The sequence below is a fragment of the Amia ocellicauda genome, chromosome 2 (genome assembly GCF_036373705.1).
Source record: "Amia ocellicauda isolate fAmiCal2 chromosome 2, fAmiCal2.hap1, whole genome shotgun sequence".
Classification (NCBI taxonomy): Eukaryota; Metazoa; Chordata; class Actinopteri; order Amiiformes; family Amiidae; genus Amia; species Amia ocellicauda.
Window position 1 is genome coordinate 44,840,094 of NC_089851.1, and position 22,228 is coordinate 44,862,321.

The 22,228-nt window shown below is 38.7% G+C and overlaps 1 protein-coding gene across 1 annotated transcript in view; it reads right to left on the bottom strand.

Moving 5' to 3' along the window:
• Positions 1 to 7,007: 7,007 nt before the first annotated feature.
• Positions 7,008 to 22,228, bottom strand: part of myripb (myosin VIIA and Rab interacting protein b) — a 194,185-nt gene continuing 178,964 nt past the window's right edge. The window contains exons 12-16 of the mRNA XM_066724252.1: positions 14,599 to 14,787; positions 13,850 to 14,011; positions 11,282 to 11,386; positions 11,113 to 11,173; positions 7,008 to 7,579 (exon numbers count right to left, since the gene is read on the bottom strand). Of these exons, the coding sequence (XP_066580349.1) occupies positions 7,530 to 7,579; positions 11,113 to 11,173; positions 11,282 to 11,386; positions 13,850 to 14,011; positions 14,599 to 14,787 (567 nt within the window). The 3' untranslated portion in view covers positions 7,008 to 7,529. The remainder of the gene's footprint in view (positions 7,580 to 11,112; positions 11,174 to 11,281; positions 11,387 to 13,849; positions 14,012 to 14,598; positions 14,788 to 22,228) is intronic.

Consider the following 22,228-nt stretch of genomic DNA (forward strand, 5'->3'; position numbering starts at 1 on the left):
ATAAACTGCTATTTAATGCGAGCTGTGCCCACATTGACTGGACTGAGCCGCTGTGTGTCTCCTCTCAGCGCCCCGCCTCCCGCCACGATGCTGCCTGCCTCTCCGTGCTGCCCCGCACGAAGCCCCAAACGCGCAAAGGTGCTCGCCCTGTACGCACTCATCCTGCTGCTGTGCGTGAGTGCCGCCAACACGCACAGCACAGCGACCCAGCACAACGTCGACAACAGAAGTAAGTACTGCCTTGATTTTCCTTGTTGTTTCTAAAGAAGTAAACTACTAAAGTACAAAGCACTTAAAATTAGGTAACTTTGTCAAACTAGACTTGGCCTTATAAATCTGTAGTACAGGACAGGCTAGAACACTAATAAGCTAGTAAAATGATTTAATTACAAAATATATACAATGGCATATTACAGAATTATGTAATTGCCACTGTAGTACCGCTGTTTATGTGTGGTATGCACCATACTGTCAATGCAGTTTAAGTGTAGTGTGTTTAGCCCTGACAACGCTACGCAGCATGTAAGGTAAGCAGGGCATTATGTAGGTTCAAGGTGAATTTGGTGTTGCCGGCATTAAGATGGGGAAGAATATTGCAAAAGAGGATTCAGTGCCACTAATTACACTCCAAACCACCACAGAAACCAACTGAGAGCATTGCCACGATTCTGAGTTCAAAACACTGCAATCTGCTCCTTTATGTTACGAGCACCTCTTTGCTGTTATATACACAGACGTGTCTATACACATGCATGTGTTTGTGTTTTAGAGACAGAGAGAGAGCTATTAATACAGCTTTGCAGAATGTCTGTTTTAATGTTTAGGTTTCAAACTTTACCGATCCTTACAGGCTGCGTGTTTCTATAAGAAGAAAATGCATTATTCTTACTTTAGTCTTCTGTGAAACCTTCATTGCCTTTCATGTCATTACATGGATTTGGGAATAGCCCAGCTGGTTAAACATCTTGTACAAATATAATCTTTTGTAAGCATGGAATGATCTATTCCACTTCTGTAAAAACATTTAATTTTTCAGATTTCCCACATGTACATACACACCAGCAGAAGTTCACTACTGTTTCCTAAAAAAAAACTCAATAAGCAGACAAGAATTCAAGGAATGCCAAAACAGATCAGCAATACACAGATTCAAAAGATAAAGATTGTATCCATGCATTATTTTTATAATAGAGGAGCAAGCTGCAAGAAGATGTTAAAAAACTCCAGATTATTTATAGTAACAAGTTTTGGACAGCTATTCTCCTATGTCTCAGCCTGCTGATAACAAATCACTTATTTTTTTAAGGACTTGTCATTCTAGTCTTTGTTGTCTTGATTTACATTTCAGTCGCTTCTGTTTGTACCTATACTAATACACTAATATACAAGTCACACAGTGTGTATATTGACGCGTACTACATGTAGACACTGATACAGCACTCTGTGGCAATACATGTGGCAAAGGGTGTTACAGCAAATATAGATCGAGAGCATGAATATTGATTGTTGCTTTACATAGCACCTATTCCCCCCACCACCTCTGCAGTAGCACCTTGGCTCATTCCCCTTAAAAACGTGTGCGTGCGTGTGTGTGTTTGTGTGTGTGGGGGGGGGTCAAGTAAGTAAAGCCAAACATTAATACAATGAACTACTACTGGCACTACTGAATTAAAGTTCTGGAGAGATACATTTCCCCTCTTTGATTTGCAGGTCCAGAGATCGACCCTTTCTGGTACGTTGGCCGTGGGGTGAGGCCTATAGGACGGTTTGGAAAGAGGCAATATAATGGCAACAGGAGCCCGAGACCTGCAGTCAATAGCCTGGACCTCCTACTAAACAGTTTGAGAAACCACGAAGCCCGACGCCCCAGCAAAACGTTTCTGGGAGAACAGTCGTACTGGTTACCATGACGACAGACTAGTACATTACTATACTGCGGTTCAGAACAGCCCTGTTTAAAAATGCTTCTTCTACTTTTAGGACTCCCGAACACTGTTACATGTGAATCTAACCTGTTGTGAAAATGATTATGTACATAACACCAAATAAAGTTAAATAAAAAATATCTTCTTTATATGTCAAGATTCAAATACCTTTCTTCAAATACCTTAAAATGTTTATTTTAGCATTTTGTTCATTTTCTCTGTGTGATTTAAATGATACATTTCCATGTTATCTTAAGTGGAATATAAAAAGTTTTCCCCTCAGTGGGTGTCAGTCTCTATGGAAGTTAACATTTTATGAACATAGTGAATTGAAAGTGTTGCTAAAGACTACATGACAGTATTCCTTCAAATAACTGGAAATTAAAAGTTGTGTTAGTTATTGGGTCATCTTTCGCTACAGTATTTATTTTTCCAGTGCAATTGCAATGCTGCGCTGCCCAACTGTTTCAGCTCATGTCAAGTTATATCTGATGTTTGCAGTGGAAGGTCTTGGTTTGCGATTGTGTTACTGGGCAGATTCCAATGAACCATTTCTAGAATAATTAATTGAACTGGGGCTTTTCACACACTGCAATTGCATGAATAGGAACATGAAACTTTTGCTGGGATTAAATCAAAACTTTGACCCACCCGCTAATAGAAAACTACAGAACTGTACTCAGTTGCGACATCATTTTTTGTAAGATGCCACTTTCTTCTAATAATAAATGTAACCGCTATGATGAACAGCTTTGTAGTTTGCTATTAGTGGGTGGGTCAAAGTTTTGATTGAAACCGGCCCTTTGCCAACTAATTATCTGCTAGAAAAACAAAAACTCCATCTATAACATTAAATAAATAAAAACAGAAACAAGCATAAATAAAGAACAAGAACACTAACACAATAGCTTGGTTTTCCAGTTTGGTGCATGACTAAATTAGATACATTAACAACATACCTCACTGGGATTCATAATTTAGCACTAATTAATAACCAAACTGGCTAGACTACATTTTGAGCATTGTGGAAAAGTTCAGTAAAAAGGTTTACCCAATTTCAGTGGACAGGTAAAGAAAATATGACCACCAACAAAGGGCCTTAGTATTAAGAGCTTGATTTTCAATGCCATAATTTCAGTAATATATTCTTACTCATTCACATTCACAAGTGCTATAAATGCCACAATACATGTACTGTTTTGGCATCATAAATCCACAGCAATCTGTTCATCAGTGTTGACAGTTCTGCAATACTTCTAGCAGTTATTTTATCGTTTTACTGGAACTGCTTCTGAAATACTGATGCTTATGCTGCCGACAACTTATGCTGCCCCTTTGCACACACCAGGTTTTAGTTCCCATCTTCCAGGGCATGTGCTTATTGTCATACATCATAATTTGCACTTACTGTATTTACTGTATTATGTAATGCTTTTGAAAAGGTAACAACTGTAAGTTGCCCTAGGTAAAGGTTTCAGCTAATAAATAAATATCAGTATTTTACTCTCTCTGTATATTTGTATCTCCATATCATGAATTGAGTTGATCAACAATAATTTTTATTTTTGAAAATAACTTTTTCCTGGCCCTGGAAGATGAAAGCACACTATTCTGCATTGACAGTTGATTGAAGGATTGATTACCTTTGTACACTTCTTTGCATGACCAAAAAATATATATTTTTGGAAACTCTAGAAAATTAAAACACTTGTCCCAGTTATATTCAGGTATGCAAACTTTATTAATTCACAATATTACTTTTTTCCTCAATCAGAACAATTTGGCACATGAAGTCTGTGAGGACATGTATCCGAGACAAACTTTTTTTTGCTTATTAATCCATTTTCACACAATATGGAATTGAACAATCAAACAATTTTGCAAATGAATACAGATCTGTATGTTAAGCTGTGCATAGTATAGTTCACTGCAATCATTCATAATTTTGTACATCAGCACAGTTAATTATTCACATACTACACTGGATAGGATTATAATCAGTTACAAATTGTACAATTTCCATATCCCAGGTTTTTTATTAACAAAATCTGAACTGAAAGAGTCCCCCCACCCCACCCATTTTACAATACAAAAATACAGAACATTGATTTAGTGGATTAAACCCTTGGCTGTGCTTTTCTTGCGTCCATTGCAGATCAATAACATGCTGTATATTGTATGTACACCTACACACAAAAATATCAAAATGAACAGTTAGCATGATTTTTTCTATTGCATTAAATTAAAACCAACAAAAACAGAAAAGAGGAGAAAAGAGGAAGACGGTCATTAGGTTATACCCATTTTCTGGTTTAGAAACGCTACGATTGACATGTCCTACCTCAACGTCAAACACCCAGTGCTAACAAATGTTGCATATAAAAAGGACACCGTTTTGTAATTAACGTAATGGCGTTGTCCTCAGCACTGAACACAGAGTCTGTCATTAAGCCTAAATGCATTTTTGTCATTGTAAAGGTACAGTGGAGGTATAGCGGGCGGCTCAGAGCACAATTCACGCTGGATGAATTCACTACCAGCCAGGCCGGGTGGGATACTCAAAGGCTGGTTTTTCATCTGAGGCGTTGTTTTCAAAACATAACAAAAGTGCTTCTGAGAGTATTGTAGTGCTGTCTCTGGTAAATGAAACACAGGCTAAGGACAACACTGAGGTGGGAAGCATATCTTTCAAAGCTTGGAGAAAAAAAAAAGAAAAACAACAGGGTCCATTGCAAACACCCCCCCAAAATAAAATGATTAAAAAATAATAAGTGCAGAACTTTCATGTTATTCTCATAAATTAATCCTTAGAAACTTGGCGCGACATATGTGTCTAATAAAGAGGTCTTAGTAAATTGGGCAAATTGTTCTTGCCAAGCTTGTTAAATATTTGGGGCATATGTGTCACACTGGGTCCTTCAGGGTTACAAAATTAATGAGACATTTTCAAAAGCACAAAATGGGACAAAGAAACTAATGGATCAAAAATTTCCTGGGGCTTGAGAGGTCCAGTCAGTCAGGATCTCTAAACAAGTCGAATCAGATACTCAGTAACTCAAAAGTTATTCAACCAATAGCTGATGCAGTTTGGTAATGAATACAGCTGGTATGAACCCCCCCAATATCAAAGCTCTCCAAAAGCAGAATGGCATCGACCACAACAGCACTGCAAAAGACACTTGTTTCCCATTAGTAAAACACTTTCTGCCCCCCTGCGTTCAGGGGTACAAATCAATTAAACAACAACAAAAATACACAGATGACTGTATAGTGCTTTCTTTTTTTTTAACATTCCTTAAAAAACACACAGAAACCACGGCCCATGTATACATTTCGGGTTCCTATGATCGCATTTGTAGTAATTTCCTCTCAGCAACTGGATTCCAATGAGGCAGCAGAAACTATAAGAAGTTAAAGGCCCCGGTATAACTTGGCTACACATTGACATCGTCCTTGACACCATTGCCATCCCAACCCAACCCGTGAGGAATCTGACTGAAATAAACACACACACACACCAGCAAACACACTTGCACACGGATCTAGGCCTGGAATTCCTTGTAATGTATTTTTCATGGCATGTAATATTAACCCTGACAGAATTATCTGAGTAGCTAATGTGCATGGCTACTATATTGATTTACAATACTTGCAGGCAGCAGCTGGATTTCACAACAGCTGGATTAAGCGGCTCCCTGGATTGTCGCAACTCCAAAAGACCCCCATCTAACCCTGACCTGCTACCCAACCCACGGCTGGGGTTTATCATGGCACTGCCTTTTTTCCTGTATGCATGACCTCACTCTTCTGTATACCTGACAGATGCATATATCCCAGATTGACTGAATATAGTTTGTTTGTCTTCACAAAATTCGAATCCTGGAGGATGAAATTCAAGAGCGAAAGTCGATGATATAATAATAGAGAAAGTATATTTTTCCTATCAGCTGCATCCTTAGAAGGACTGTATCCGTGCCAGGGGTCACAGCCACAATGGCGCCTGAGATAAAATAACAGCTTCCCCAATGCCATAAATCATTTCAAACTGCCTTCCAGAATGGGCGTGTGGGGATCTTGACAAGTAGACAAAGGGACAGGTCTACACGAACCGATATATATATATTTTGTGCCACCTTTCCAAAGCTTCTCAGTACAATGTTTGCAATGTTTGTTGTACAATGTATTTTGAGAAGGAGAAGAAGGAGAAATTGGAGAAGAAGGAGAAGGAAGAGAAGAAGGTAAAGTTAATATTTTGAGTTCTGCACATCTCTGTGGTCTGTCTGTTTAATTAGTCCCTGTCTATCCAGTCTTGTGTTCATTTTGTTGAGAATATATAAATGCCTGTGAAGACCTGCATCAGATATTTGAATACTTTACAAGACAGTGGTGGAGATCAATGTCCTTCACCGCAACATTTCAGTGCCACAGTGCAACTTTGTAGTAAAGTATTTGCATATTTAGAAGTGACGATTTATTAAGAATGCTAAACTTTGATAGAGCAACAAGGGAGATGATAACAATCTAGTAGCCAGATGGATAATTCATGGCATTTCATAGATTTTGTGTTGGGTGATGACCTTTTAAATGGTCTCATTTAGGACCAGAGAGACTATATATATATATATATATATATATATATATATATATATACATATTTATCCTTCCAGTACACAAAACAGAAAGTTCAAAAACACTGGATTCAAGGTAAAAAATGCATTTTAAAATGAGCAAATTCCAGTGGTTACCCGTGGAAGATTATAAATATAATAGGACGCAACTGTACATGAATGTAAGGCCCCATGGTTACAGAAAACAAAAAACATTACAATGATTTAAGCAAGTAATCCTGAAATGTTAAATACAGTACAGTATGTTATATAACTTTAATTAAAGATTGTGTTCTTTTCAGGTAAATGGGACCAATTCGGACACATAACACAATAGGTGTGTGCGAGGGGGTGGTGCATGTATAGGGACTGACAGGGTTTTCTAATTAAAATGTATCCTCAATTCAAGTGACATCTCAGATTTTACCGTGTCACTGATGACCTAAACAACAGCAGCAATGACGACAACAAAAACAAACATTTAAAAATGTTTAAAAAAGTAATAAGAGCCAACTGCACCATTTAGACCGTGGCGATGCATTGAAAATATCTGCCTCACACAGCGTTATTTCAGATTACCACTACATTACAACAGATGTAAGAAAACAGAGACAGACGGACAAAATCAGCTTACTCTTTTTCTTATTTACACGCATCACATATTGTTAAATGACTGAAAAATCCAACACCCTTGGATACAATTTTAAGAACCCCCCCCAAAAAAAAAACGAATGAAAGAACGAACAAACTAAAGAAAGTGCTTCCAAAAAACATTGTATGTTGGCCCTAGGAACCCATCTGTCATCTCTCAAGTGTTTGTTTTTTTAGTTTTTGGGTTTAAGGCAGAGAATATCCATCCACAATATAAAATCGCAGTGATCCACTAGTCGTTGAGCCCAGAGAGGTATGTAAGCAGAGCCCTGATCGACAAGACTGCGGAGAGTCTTCTGCAGGACGCTGCTGAATCAAGGCACTGTTGTTTCCCAGTGGCAGTGTGTTATTGTGGTCTCGGCGCTTTGACTTGGAGCTCGGGCCTGGATTCTCTATCTGGACATCATATATATGAAAAACAAAACAAAAGGGAAAATTAAGGTACAAAACCTGAGAGTGACTTTCGCTTCCCCCTTGGCTGCAACTGACATCCATTACAGAGTGAGGTTAGGAAAAAAAAGGAAAAAGAAAATGCCCATTTTGACTTAAAATATTTTCAGATAGGCAAGGTGACTTGTTGCATGCAGCACAATGAACTGTGTCCTTCAATGCAAGCAAGCCAGCATGGACACAATGTGTGGACTGAAGAAAAAACACTACTGGATTCAGGCTGGTGTTTGATTCTGTTAATTCAATATTTTTTTTTTGGAAAGGAACATTTATCTGAAGTATTTTAAGAATTTAAATTAAGTTCCAGGATGTTAAGGAAGGCAGAACGGAAATAACTGAGAAAAATAAGAAAGAAATGCTATTGATTTTTGTAAGTGGCCTTGAAATCTTCAAATGTTTTTTAAATACATTTCCCCCTTATTGTTTTTCAGTTTAACAGTACAGAGAAATTGGTCCTTTCCCAATGCGCTGCTCCAGTTCCTCCCAGATGTGTTCTTTGGGGCTGTATGAGGCGGTGAAGAGATAATTCCTGAAGCTTCATGGTACACTCCAGGATTGATTGATTGATGTGCGAACAGGATGTAGACACATGGGCCTTCCAAATTAAAATTCCTTCCATGCTGTAAGAACTCCAAACAAATTATACTAGCCACCAAGGTGAAATCAATCAATCAATAGACTAAAAACATAATATTTTACAATCCTTGCCCATGGAGGACTGTTCGCATTATTTTGCTGGTTTCATTTCAGCATCTATGATGGGGCCGCAGATTTTCTCCTGGGCAGTAATAAATCCTGTGATGAGTTTGTCCTGGTGAATTTACCATAGACTTTGAGCCCATTTAATATGGTTCGATAATGGTTATAACCTAGTCTCATGGTGGCTTCATATGGTTGCAACATGCCTTCACTGTGCTTTACTACGCTGGACTGTGGGAGTAAAACTCAATGTATTCATGTGGCGCACCAGATCACGCCTGAAAGCACAGTAACAGATCAGACGTGATTTGGCAATAAACATTGGTACATGTTCAGTACCACTTCACTTAAAAGTCAGTCTTCCATAGGATCATCTCACAATAGGCATTTCGTCACCACGGATGCTTCTTGTAAAAGTAACTAACATATTAACTACGGCCATCCCATTATCAACACTCCCGTTTTCTTTAAGACAGAGTTTCTAAAATAATATAATTAGAAGATTCGAAGTAAAACATAATTTGGAAAGATGTGTGTGCATATACATCTTTTCCTGTTATTTAATGGCAGAGAATTTGATTGAAACTAGGCATAAGACACATACTCAGTCCTATATATACAGACGGGTGACAAATTAAAGGAAAAACCTGAATAAATGAGTGGAGGAACATTATTAATGCAGATGCCTCCAAACAGGTGTACTGCATGATACAATTAAGCAATGAACATCCTATCATGCTCTGTGGCATGTATGCAAATGCTGAGCAGGCCCAGTTGACCTTGATTTTGGATCAAGACGGCAAGAGGAAAGGATCTAAGTGACTTTGAAAGAGGGGTCATTATTGGGGTACAAATGGCAAAAGCTTCAGTCACAAACTGCTCAACTGGCTACTGTTTCAATAGGAACAGTGACTAAAGTTACAACTGCATTTAGTTCTATAGGAAAGATATCATTAAATAGGGTTGGAAATTGTGGTCGAATTCATTTGATGACCGTGATGCTTGTGCATTACTGCAATGTGTAAGGTAAAAGAGCAACTCTTTCCCAGGTGACTGAGAATGTCAATGCAGGATGTGATCAGACTGTGTCAGGAAGAACAGTCCTTCAAGGATATTACAGTGGTGTTGCAGTGCATAAACCCCTCATTACAGAGACAAATGCACATTAGAGAGTTCAGTGGTGCAAAAACCATAGGCACCGGTCTACAGAGATGTGGATAAAAGTGATATGGTCAGATGAGTCATCCTTCATCATATTCTCGACAAGTGGGCGAGTGCATGTGTGGGACACCAAGAGAATGGTACAGGCCTGACTGCTTGACCCCTACAGTGAGGGGGTCTGGAGGCTCTCTTATGCTGTGGGGGGCATCTTCCTGTCATGGTTTGGGTCCACTTTTCCCCTTAGAGGGAAGGGTCACTGCAAGTTTTTCTGATTGATCACCTTTATCCTATGGTGAAAGATTTCTATCCTGATGGGAGTGGTCTCTTCCAGGATGACAATGCCCCCATCCACAGGGCACGAGGGCTCACTGAATGGTGTGATGAGTATGAAAATGATGTGAATCATATGCTATGGCCTTCGCAGTCACCAGATCTCAACCCAATTGAACACCTATGGGAGATTAGATTAGAGATTAGACAGCGCTCTCCACCACCATCAACAAAACCCCAAATGGGAATATCTTTTGGAAGAATGGTGTTCGATCCCTCCAGTGGAGTTCAGAGACTCGTAGAATCTGTGCCAAGAGCATTGAAGCTGTTCTGGTGGGTAGTGTCCACCTTACTGAGACACTTTATGTTGTTTTTTCCTTTCATTTGTCACCCGTCTGTATATATAGTTTCCATCCAATGAATATTCTTTGAAGCTGACATTAAATAATAGAATGATTCATTGACATGCTGAAGACATTTGTCAATGCTGGAAAGAACTACATTCATTAAAATGACAGTGTTGGTTTACTCAAGAGAGAATACAATGCAACCTAAGCCCTCTCTCTCTCTCCAAGGTTACCAAATAGGGCATCTCTTTAGTAACTACTATGTGTCTTCTGCATGTACTCCTATTTTCATTCCACTTTTTTCTTCTTCTTTAATGTCATAACTTGATAAAGTGCTTTCGTGTGAAGAAAAAAGAAGAAAAAAAGAAAAATCTAATTACCTAACCCTTCTTTAGTCCATTAGCTGCAGACATCTTATCTTAGGAAATTCAGTCATAAGAAGGCTGTAGTGTCTGACACAAATCAATACAATTCCAGTTAGTTAAAAAAAAAAAAAAAAAAAAGTATGCGTTTCTGTATTGGGAAAAAAAATTGCATATATATATATATGAGCCAACTGCTCACACTGAGTCTGTCTCTTGAAAAATGCTTCTAAGTTTTGGCATAATCAATATGTCTGGGTGTTTTACTGACAAAGGGGCTGTTCCCAATACAGATGCCTTCAACTATTGGAGATGAAGAATATTTTTAGGAACAGATAAAACCAGGCACGGGCACTGTAAGATACAAACTTTTTTGGAAACAACATCTCTAGTTTGAGAAAACTATGTGCAAACACAGAAAGTGTACCAAGAGAGTAAGTGTGAGACCACATCCATCCAGTGGAAAAAAACACAAACCCTAGCGTGGCAGTACATTTGTTATGTGCATAGCCTTTATGGTAAAATCAATGTGGCAGCAGGAGTGAAAAAGTGGGCAGAAAAAAACAAAAACAAAACTATTTTATTACTACTACTTTTTTTATTTTTAACATATATCCATATTAAAATTGTGATTGCGTACCTTGTACTGGTGGGGCAGGAAGTTTCCTTCTCTGTTGCCGTGACGAATCTATTGTCTGTGGCTGCAGAACAGAAGATCAGGTTATACATTTACGTGAAACCAGGAACACGGTTTTGTACCAGTAAGATACCTCACCCATTATTGACCCCTACAGTAAGCACAGTCTTACCTGAGGTGTTTGCTTGTTATCTTTATACTTGGAAAAGCGTGTACAGGGGGCAACATTTAAGCCAGCTGTTTGGAGGGCTGAGATTCTTAGTTCAATATCAGATATCTGAAAGAAAACGATAAAGAGAGCTGGAAAACTTTCCATTGATATTGACCATTTAAATCAGTACAATACCCATAATTTTAGCACATCGTGGGAAACAAACAGACATTGTAATACTTCAGTTGGAGTACAGATGGTTGGACTTTCAGAGACGTTTACTGTTGTTGCTATTTAAGGAAAAAATATGTTCTTGTTTTCGTCTGAAATTGAAATTTAGGAGGAAGCCAAGAACAAAAATGACGTTCCTCCTTGCCGAATGTGAATAGATTATATTTACTAGCTTCATATTCAGCTTGTGTGCATCATTTACCCTGATGAGTCACTTGCAGATAGAGTTTGGGTCTGTAAGCCCAAACTCTATTACAGCCTTATTATTACAGCCTCAAGAGCACGATGGCTTTTTTGTTTTGCGTTCTTTACCACCAAATCAATGTTATTCAAGACCCAAGCTGCTAACTTGAGATGCACAGAAATAGCCACAGAAGCACTTTGAGAGCTAAAGAGCACATACACACCCTCCCTTTCTCAGTCCGCTGTAACGCTGCGATGCAAAGTGCAGGCTGCTCATGTCTGGCTGAAGACCCCTGAACCATAATACCCAAACATGTGGGTATCCAAACTGTAAGGAGGGTTCTTAGAGTAAGACCCCGTTCACACTTGAGATATAACTCATATGTGAACGGGGTTATAGATTTAGGCCGGCCCTGGACCGGGTCAAAACTAGTCCCGCTTTTTGACCCGGCCCAAATCTTTTGAGGGGCCTAATGCCGGCCTAACTGAGACTGTGATGCGCCGGACCCTGGGCCGAGTGGAAAGCGTCAGCGTGTGACGTAACTCAAGCCCCGCCCCCAGAGACGCCGCTTCGTCCCACAGAAAAAACAAAGAGTAAACACGGGCACTGACACAGCTACAGGACACAGTATTGTATCTATATTGTTTGAATGTCATATCTATCTATAGCCTTAAATGTACTGATACATTTCGCTAGCTCACATCTTTATATATATTAAAAAAGTCTAGGCTCAGTAATGAGTTATAATGATGTAAACAGTTCAAACTACTCGGTCGATTAAAATAAAAGTGTGTGTAGCTGGTAAACTTGCTATTGTATTTTTCTTGTACTAAGTATGATTGAAGTCTGGAATTTAACAGCATGCTTTACACGTGAAACACGTGGGACCAGGTAACTTTATTAATTATCAGAATTTTGCATTAAAACGATATACATTTAAACGAAGCAGGTTTCCATTCAAATCAGTGCATTTTAAAACGAGACCAGCTGTTTACTATGCAATCCGAAATGCGATTATATTGAGCTGAGCAGTACAATCACAAATGCCGGCATTGGAGGAACTGAGACGATGAAGAAATTAAATCGCTGTTTAAATGTGGATGAAGATAAAATTAAAACAGAAACCGCAGGAAGTGCAGTGCTGCTGTCTATGAGGATATATAACTATAGACGCATCACAGAGGCTGCTTTCAATGCAGACGATTGCATACGATTTCTTGTGATTTAATGCAGATGTCCTAATAAAGGTGCTTCGCTTTCGGGTGAATTGTATAACAGCCCTTATAGACTTGCTGATTCCCAATTGAATCAGCACATTTTTAAAATTATTTTGGAAATCTTCTTCTGCAAAGGGTTAAGATTACTTTAAAACAAAATATAGAACCGAACAATAGCCTATATATATATATTATAGGTATTAATAAGTTGTGATTATAAATACATCGCATACACCTGTAAGCAGACCTAATGTCATGCGTAACTGGTTTGTTTGAGCAGATTTGTTTATTACCGGCATGCATTTCGTTTAGGCCGCCTTTTTGCCGGCATATGTGACGCACTTAGGCTCCTAAAACCGCAAATGTGAACGGGGTGTCTGAAAAAAGACGGACTAAATTTGAGGTGGCCCAGGGTGTGAACGGGGTCTAAACCCAATACCGCCTGGCCACCCGCATCCTTCAAAACCCCAACAGGCCTCTTCAGTCAGTCAGCAGTCTGTCTGTAAATTGAATTTAGTCAATTTAACAATGTAAAGTGGTGCAGTGTAACTTTTTTAAGTGGGCGGGACTCATTTTCAGCACAGCATTGTAGTGCGATACTTTGCTCGGTGGGGAATCTAACACACATGTTGTGTGAGACTATCAGATGTGGGACTAGGAGAATATCAGCAAGTAAAATTTTCACTTGGGTTCTCCCACAGGGGATGGAGGGCTGAAAACTGTTTTTTTTTTTACAGCTTGACCTACATTTCAATCTGGATCGCATGTTTTTTCAATCTCGGGCAGTGAAGGGCAACCCCGACCCAACTCCCACCAATGAGCCACTCAGGTGCCGGGGAGGCAGGCACCAGACGTCACAAGTCACACGACAAGGCACAAGGCAAACAGGACGCTCTGTTTCCCTAGCGCTCTCCACTGGCGCCGCTAGAGCTGAATGCTTAGGTAATGGGCCCAGACCTGCAGTTCGGCCTGGTGGACCTGCGCTGCCGCACTCGCCACCTGGTCTTCAAGGTGCGCCAGCTCCGTCTCTGTGGTGACGCTGCTGATGCTGCGAGCACACTCCTCCAGGTCGCCCAGCTGCCCCTCCAACCCATACACCGTGCCAGCGGCCAGGTACACCTGCGAATTCACAGCACTGATGGTTACAACAGGATACAGTGGTCTCCATCCTTCCTGTCACATGGTCTCTCAATTATTTTTTAATACACTGCATAACTTTAATAATATTTTAAATTATCTTTAATAGGACTACTGCCCAGGGTGAGGGCATTTGCCAAGAAACAAACAAATGAACAAACAAACAAATAAATAATAATCATCTGCAGATCATTATAGCTAGAATGTGCCCTTTTGAGGCAGGTAAGAATAGAGTTTGGAAAGAGACACTGCCACCAAAAGACTTAAATAAGGCATTATATTGATTAGGGGATTTATAAAATATATAGATTTCAATTTCCCTCGAAATAACTTCTGCAAATTATGGCATAGATTAAATCAAAACTTTGAATAACCATCAAATTTACAACCTTGTGACCTATTTCCTTTATTGAACTGTCAAGAAGCTCATTCAAGTACTTAGAAACATAAATGCAACAAGGTACAGTTATATTGCAATCTGCGGGTAGATCAAAGTTTTTATTTAGTCTCAGATTTGGCAGAAGCCACTCGTTGGGTAGCCCAGGAGAATGCTGGGAGGAATGCCTTACGTTCTCCTCCAGTTTGGTCAGGTGCTCGTCCAGTTTCTCAGTGTCTGTCCCCTCAGGAATGGTTACCCTGCCCAACAACTCGGAGCCACTGTCACCATCACCCACAGCTTCCTCGATTAGCTCCTCCGTGGCATTAAGGACCTTGAGTACCTCTGTAGTGATACTGCAGAGAGAGACTGCAGAATATTTCTGTTTAAAACAAAAAGCACAAAAACAACAACTGAACAGGGTTCAGAAGAAATGTTGTATCTGCTTTAATTAATGCAGCTCTTACTGTCTTTGGGACGGTTAAACATCTGTTCCTATGCTTGAGAAGACAATGCAACATGTCAAAGCAAAGCGAAACACGACACAGTGGAACAGAACATGGATTGTGTAGTCAACTGTGGCAACAAATGCGGCGAATACTAGTGAACAAATGACACCCTGAAAATGGTGGCAACACAAGGCTGTCAGGTGATAAGCCAGCTGTCCTGTCGGCTGAACATAAATGCATGACAACATGCAAGAACATCCAATAAATGTGTTTGAAAATATGGTATTTGTGTCAAAAGGAACAGACTGTGATTCTCCCTCCCAAAGCAGTGGGAAAAAATAGGAGTCAACAATAATGAGGCATAATTAACACAGGTAGTGTTTTGCGATGAATACTTCCATTCAGCATGCAAGAGTCTACAAAGAAACTACAAAGCAGGTGACTGTAGATGAGCCTTACAAGCAAGAGATCTAATCCCCAAATACTGTACGCTGTTTATGTTCACGTATGGCTTTTAGCTTTCCAAGCACACTGCCCCATTGTGTTACTGAATGAAAAAGCAGCATCTGCTTCATACTGTTCAGTGTCTATCAAGATTTTCCTCAGTGGCCATCCATGAATTTCTGTGAAACACTGTGTATGTTTTCCGTGTCACTACTTACAGGGCAGATTCATTCTAGATAGTAAGACATTTTCAAGTCTAGTAGTCGTCCATACTGGCTAATGCTTTTTTTTTTTTTTTTTTTTTTTTTTTTACAGGGTTTGTATAACCATGTTTTCTGATGGCTCCTGGCTCATCCAGTGTGTTAATGAACCACTCAGAACGGCCGTGTACAAACCAAGGATACTAATTAGTCATCCCCTTATTCCACTTCACCAGCACAAGTCAAAATGAATGAGCCCTTACATTTTCTATTGATCAAAAGTAATTTTCAATAGACAGGGCTGGTGATGGAATCGGGGGTTGCAGTTTCAGTAAGACACAACTCAGTGTGTTTAGCTCACCATGTAGTAATCCTGCTCACCGAACTAGAGACATTGTACCACAACACCACCAGTCAAAATACATTTAGCTCACAAGTGAAATTACACATCACCGCACATGGCCTACAATGAACGTTAACAGAAAATGCAAAGACCCAATGTTACATAATGTTAATAAAAAGAAAAAAACACCTTTCACCTTTTCTCTGCGTTTTCTGAGATGTGTTCAATGAGCAAATCAGTACTTGAAATTCGACCAATAACCATTTCAAAATACCAGTGAATTCAGGAAAAAGTAATTCAGAGTGGGCTGAGAAATTATTATTCTCCTTGAAATCTTTCCGATTCTTCAATTGACTTTAAGTAAGTCATTAGTTGACCAATATAACATCTACCAGATTCACTTTTAGTTAAGACTAACTATTTTAATACTTAAAAAAAAGTTTTGCAGTTTTTCAAATGAATGTGCTATCCATGTATTACAGGAAGTCTAAGAAACATACTGTTGTAGCGTTATGTTGGGTGTATTTGGATAAGAGCATTTGGGCTCTGAGCTGAAGCACTGATCTAAAGAAGACCTCTCCCCCCCCAAAGTTATCAGATTTCCTTAGCTCATCAGCTTGGAACTGGTTTGCATCAAAGTGACAGTTTTGGGGAGGATGGCACCGAGAATGGGCCGAATGGTTTAGAGTCCTGCTGTGAAATGTCTGGAGAAAGGGGCCTGTAGGTGATAAAAACTCTTTGAAGTGGATGAGAGCCGAAATCCCGACATAGAGCTATGAACCCAGGCCAACCGGCATTTCCAAAAGATGGCATGGATTGACATCAGTCATAAATCAAGCCCCCCTCCAATAGGACACTGGGGGCTGAAACCGAAATCCAATCTCAAGAACTCAGGGACCAATCACCTATTGATCTGACAGACTATAAGGAACAGTGGACAGTCTTTCTCTCGCTATCTCTCTCTCTCACCTGAACCAGTAACTCGCTGCCCCAGCTCAACCTTTAGCTCTGTTGTCAGAACCGGAACCAGAAACCAACCAAGTCTTTGCCGGCAACAGAAGAGTTAAACTGGGAGAAGGAGATTGAGCCGTACGAAGAATTCTTTTAAAGGACTTTATTAAATAAAGAACTTTACAGACTGCGCTGCCCGCCTGTGCCCACCTGATCAGTGGAGTTTTACAGCTGGACAATTGACTAAGTCGACTGTATACGAAAGTGTCAGTCATTTAAATAGCTATTTGAGTCTTAAGAAACTTGACCCTTAGAACGAACAGGGCCCTGCTTTCCTCAAAGACTTTGTCTTCAAATAAGTACGGTGAGAGACCCTGCTTGCCAAGAAGATTTTGTGCACAACCTTGGAGCCTTCAAACCAGTGGAAAATCTGTTTGGAAACGACTCTACTTTCGCGAAACCCCAACTTCCAGGTGCATCGACTGAGTGGAAGTTCTTGGACAAAGCCGAACCGGACTGCCTTTGTTACAAACCACACGGACCTCGTGCCGTGTGCTGTTATCTGAGCCCGAAGCCAGAGAGGCCTCTCTGCGACGAAGTTCAGATAAGTTTAACAGTTTGGAGTTCATGATTCATGACATTTGAGAATTAGAAATGTTTAGAAATGTTAATCTGTGATTCATAACTCTAGAATGTGTAATATCATTTAGTTTTCTTAAATATAAATGTGTGTTGCATTAAACTGTTTTGTTGATAATTTTAGAAATAAAATCTGTCAACGCCGAGAAATATCTTCTCATTCCTGTTTAACTGTTTAGTCTGAAATTGACACACGTTAATAGACATTAGATTATTGGTGGCCCTGCCTATCCTTAATCATTGAATAATAATCAGTTAAGGGAAATTGTGGTAACAAGTAATGATAGGATCTTTCTCGGCACCTAAACGTGATATATATATATATATAACGAGAAGTTACCTGACATAAATACTAACCTGCGTAGTTATTTAATGTCTGACTAATAATACTAACGAGAGACTCACCTTCGTCTTACTAACCGGTATTGTAGTCAATGTGTTTATAACCTTTTTTGTTTAACGATTTGTGTGTTATCATATGCGATCCCATGGTCTTTGATTTGGTCACGGAAGTGATTTGTCTTTGATTTGTTGATCTAGAGTTGAATTTTAATTAGTTTTTCCCTTTTGTATAATTAGTGTAGTGCTACATTTAGTCTTTGTTTTGAATAAATTTGACAATTTATATCTTTGGAATTGGTGTCTGCGTCCAATTATTACAGAAATTGAGTTCTACAAGATTCCAGGATTCGTGATAAGGTGATACTATAAATTCACTTCTTTAATTGAAATTTATAAGTGTACCTTACGCTACACTGTTCTTATTTATTACTAAATTCCTTATCATCCCATAGCATAAACAGTGAGGGAAAAAAGTATTTGATCCCCTGCTGATTTTGTACGTTTGCCCACTGACAAAGAAATGATCAGTCTATAATTTTAATGGTAGGTGTATTTTAACAGTGAGAGACAGAATAACAGTAAACAAATCCAGAAAAACGCATTTAAAAAAAGTTATAAATTGATTTGCATGTTAATGAGGGAAATAAGTATTTGATCCCCTATCAATCAGCAAGACTTCTGGCTGCACTGCAGCTGTCTTTAGTTCCTGCTTGTTCTTGGGGCATTCCAGACTGTAGGCAGTCATTGACTGTAAAGGATTTGCAACCAAGTATTGAAACTCACAGTTTAATTCATGATTATGTTAGTTTGTCCAAATACTGTTAAACCCCTAAAATTGAGTATCACTATTCAAATATTTATGGACCTAACTGTATGTTTTTCAGATGTATTTATTTTTAAATCAAGAACAATAATAATAGTAATAAAAATAAGGTAAATTTCTGGACAAGAAATGTAATTTAATATATATGCAAATATGTTTTGGATGTAATGTTATACTTCAGTAGAGAGAGTTTGGTGTACTCTTCATGAGAAAGAAGAGATTCAGTAATCGTTAAACAATTATTAGTTTTTCTCACTCCGCATTTGGTGAAGCATTTGGCCTATCACTACACTGATGTTTCTCTGCACTGGAAATTAAAATATGTATAAAGAGTCTATGTGGCATCTTTCATACCATCACTGAGGCTATCATGCTTTTGGATTCATGTTCCACCCATCTACACCATTTAATGGAATAAGGATGTTCAATGATTATCCTGGTTTATTGATCCCTGATTTTCTTCTCTGATGTATTTGGTTAATTAAGTGGAAACCATGTAATCTACCGATTAAACTGATTCAATAATGTAACCACAACACTATATGGCTACTATTAATACATATACATATAATGACATCTGCAAAAAAAACTAAACAAAAAACACTTCAATGGATATTTTTATCATCTCTATTATTTTATTTAAACAACTTGGACCAGTATTAATTCTATCGTGTATTTTTTTAACATGAAAAAAATAAATAGCCTATAATATGAAAACCAGATTAACCAGAATGTGTTATGAGAAATGCTGTGACAACCAAAAAGAAAACAAATGGGCAAAATACACAGATTTAACTTCAAAAGCATTAGTTAAATTAAGTGTCTTCTTGATGTTCATTTTACAAGCTGTTTCCCGAATAAATGCTTCCCATATGTCTGAGGTCACACCTCTGGTCACTAACACCTTGTTTAATGCTTTTAGACACTCTGTGGCTATCAGAAAGTCCTTCTCCCTTCAACACCACGTAAACAATCCCTGCTGTTCAAGTGGTTGTAGTAGCAACTACACTTTAATGGCAGTTACACCAGCCTCACTGAAAATCTCTCTGCTCGTTAGCGTCATGTCTATCCAGCTTTGAAATCCTCACCTGGATCGTCACCTCACCTCGCCCTTGTCTCAAGCTCAGGGAAGATGGAGTGAGAGAGAAGACAAATAATTAAGGGGATAATGAAGAGATGAGGCAGAACAGCTTTGATCAGCTAGCAAAAAACAGCCATTTATCGCCAAAGAACGAGCCGAGAAAAGGGGCCGTTAGCTCGTGAAAGAAACATAACACTTGAGATGTGGAAAGAGTGGCACCAGCTGCCATCCACACTTTCAAGTGCATTCCCCATAAAAACTTTGGAGCATCAATTAGGCAAGCAGAATGTCAATACTGAAAAGAATCGATGGCTCTATGTTAACAGCCTTTTTCAATGCTAAAAGACCGTGCCCCTTAATTACAAAATAAATCAAATAAACACTTGTGAAGGCCTCAGAACAAGATATTAACAGGTTTCCCTTTGAAAGAAAAGTTTGTCCAGAAACTTTTGCAAAAGAAGTGCAGTTTCTTTTCTGATAGATGGGTGACACTGTCTCTGTTGGACATTGCTGTCTGAACTTAAAGTCTAACTTTAGATCATTAGAAACGAATAGTAATGAAAAGTCAATTCTGCCTGTATACGATACTTCACTGTCAATAAAACACAATTTTGTGTATTTATCTTGTATCCTCTTGTTATAGGTTACTTTCTAATATTTGTAAAACTGCTTGATATATCACCCACTATATGACAGGTAATTATATATATATGTTATAGCTATATTTTCTTTCTTATTTTCCAGTTTTTGTTTTGGAACTTTTGTATCTGAATTGGATTTGGACTCTTTCAATGCTTAATTTCATTATGCGGATTTTATGCTGAAGATGCTGTTGTCGTTGATTGCTGTGGCAATGACTGACATCCCGCAGATATAAATTTGGGGTGAAATTAAAGTAGCTGGCAGCAGAGCCCCTTTCAGTTTCTGAAAGCGCTTCTTAATGGGCAATGTGATCTAAATAGGTCAAGAGAACAGTGTTAATGAAGACTATGACACGTACACCAGGAGAGAAGAGGGTCGTTTTGTCATGCAGTGTATTCATAATCTCAAAGGCAGAGAAAACAAAGCATTTGGTAATGAAAGGGCTCACTGGAGAAGCAGAAAGGTAGTGAAATTCTGCTTGTACAACTTACCTGTTGTAAGAGGGATGATAAGAACTGAAGCTTCTGCTGCAGGTCTATACCAGTGTGCCCTTCCTAACGTAGGCGTGTGAGAGAAAGAAATAGAAAGTACAGGGGTGGGGGGGCGGGAGAAAAAAAAAAGTTAGAAAGAAAAGCCAGAGCGTTACCTTTAAACCCCCAAGAAGTTTTTTTTTTTGTTTTCTTTCTGGCACTCAGATGAGAAAGTTCCAGAAGCTGCAGCCACTGAATGTGTTAGTCATAAGGGCCAGCAAGAAAATGTCAGAGCGTAGGGTCTATTTTAAAGATGACAAGAACAAAGCGCTTGTGGATTTAAAGCACGCGGTAGAAGAAGAAGAAGAAAAAAATAACATAAAACGTAAGAGTTTCTTAAATGTTGCATTGTGATGTGTGTGCCACAGGGTTTATGATGGATAGGGGTGGGGGGATAAAGATTAATAAGTGGTAATTGACCATTGAATCCAACTCAATATTGACCAGCCACATTGAGCTCTGGGGTCTGATTAGACTGTTTGGGAGCATGTCAATTCGTCCCCACAACTCCCACAATTCACTCCCATAATATGTTCTACACTTGAGCATTTGTAACCATGAGTGCATTAAATTATTGTAGAGCCATAGAACACATATACATATACATATACAGTTAGGTCCATAAATATTTGGACAGTGACAGAATGAACAAGCAAGAACTAAAGACAGCTGCAGTGCAGGCCTGGCAGAGCATCACCAGGGAAGAAACCCAGCATCTGGTGATGTCTATGGGTTCCAGACTTCAGGCAGTCATTGACTGCAAAGAATTTGCAACCAAGTATTGAAACTCACAATTTAATTCATGATTATGTTAGTTTGTCCTATTACTTTTGAGCCTCTAAAATGAAAATGTGTGTAATTCCTACAATGTTCACTCAATTTGGATGTAACTACCCTCAAATTAAAGATGAAAGTCTACGCTTAAAGAACATTTTGATTGTTTCCTTTCAAATGGTGTGGTGACATACAAAGCCAAAAAGATTAAAATTGTGTCCTAACTAATGGACCTAACTGTATATACACGAGGCTCGCAGCAGTTTTACTTAACCACTATGTCAGATGAGATACAAGCTTTAATTTGAAACCTGCTTTAAGTGGCCTACAGCCACCACAGCCAACTGTCCTGATTAGTTGTATATGGCTGAATTATTGGAATAATAGTCTCAATTGAATTTATCAATAAAAAACTACAATAAACAATACAAAATATGTGTGTGTACTACAACCTATATATATATATATATATATATATATATATATATATATATATATATATATATATATATATATATATATACACACCGATCAGCCATAACATTATGACCCCTGACAGGTGAAGTGAATAACACTGATAATGTCGTTATCACGGCACCTGTCAG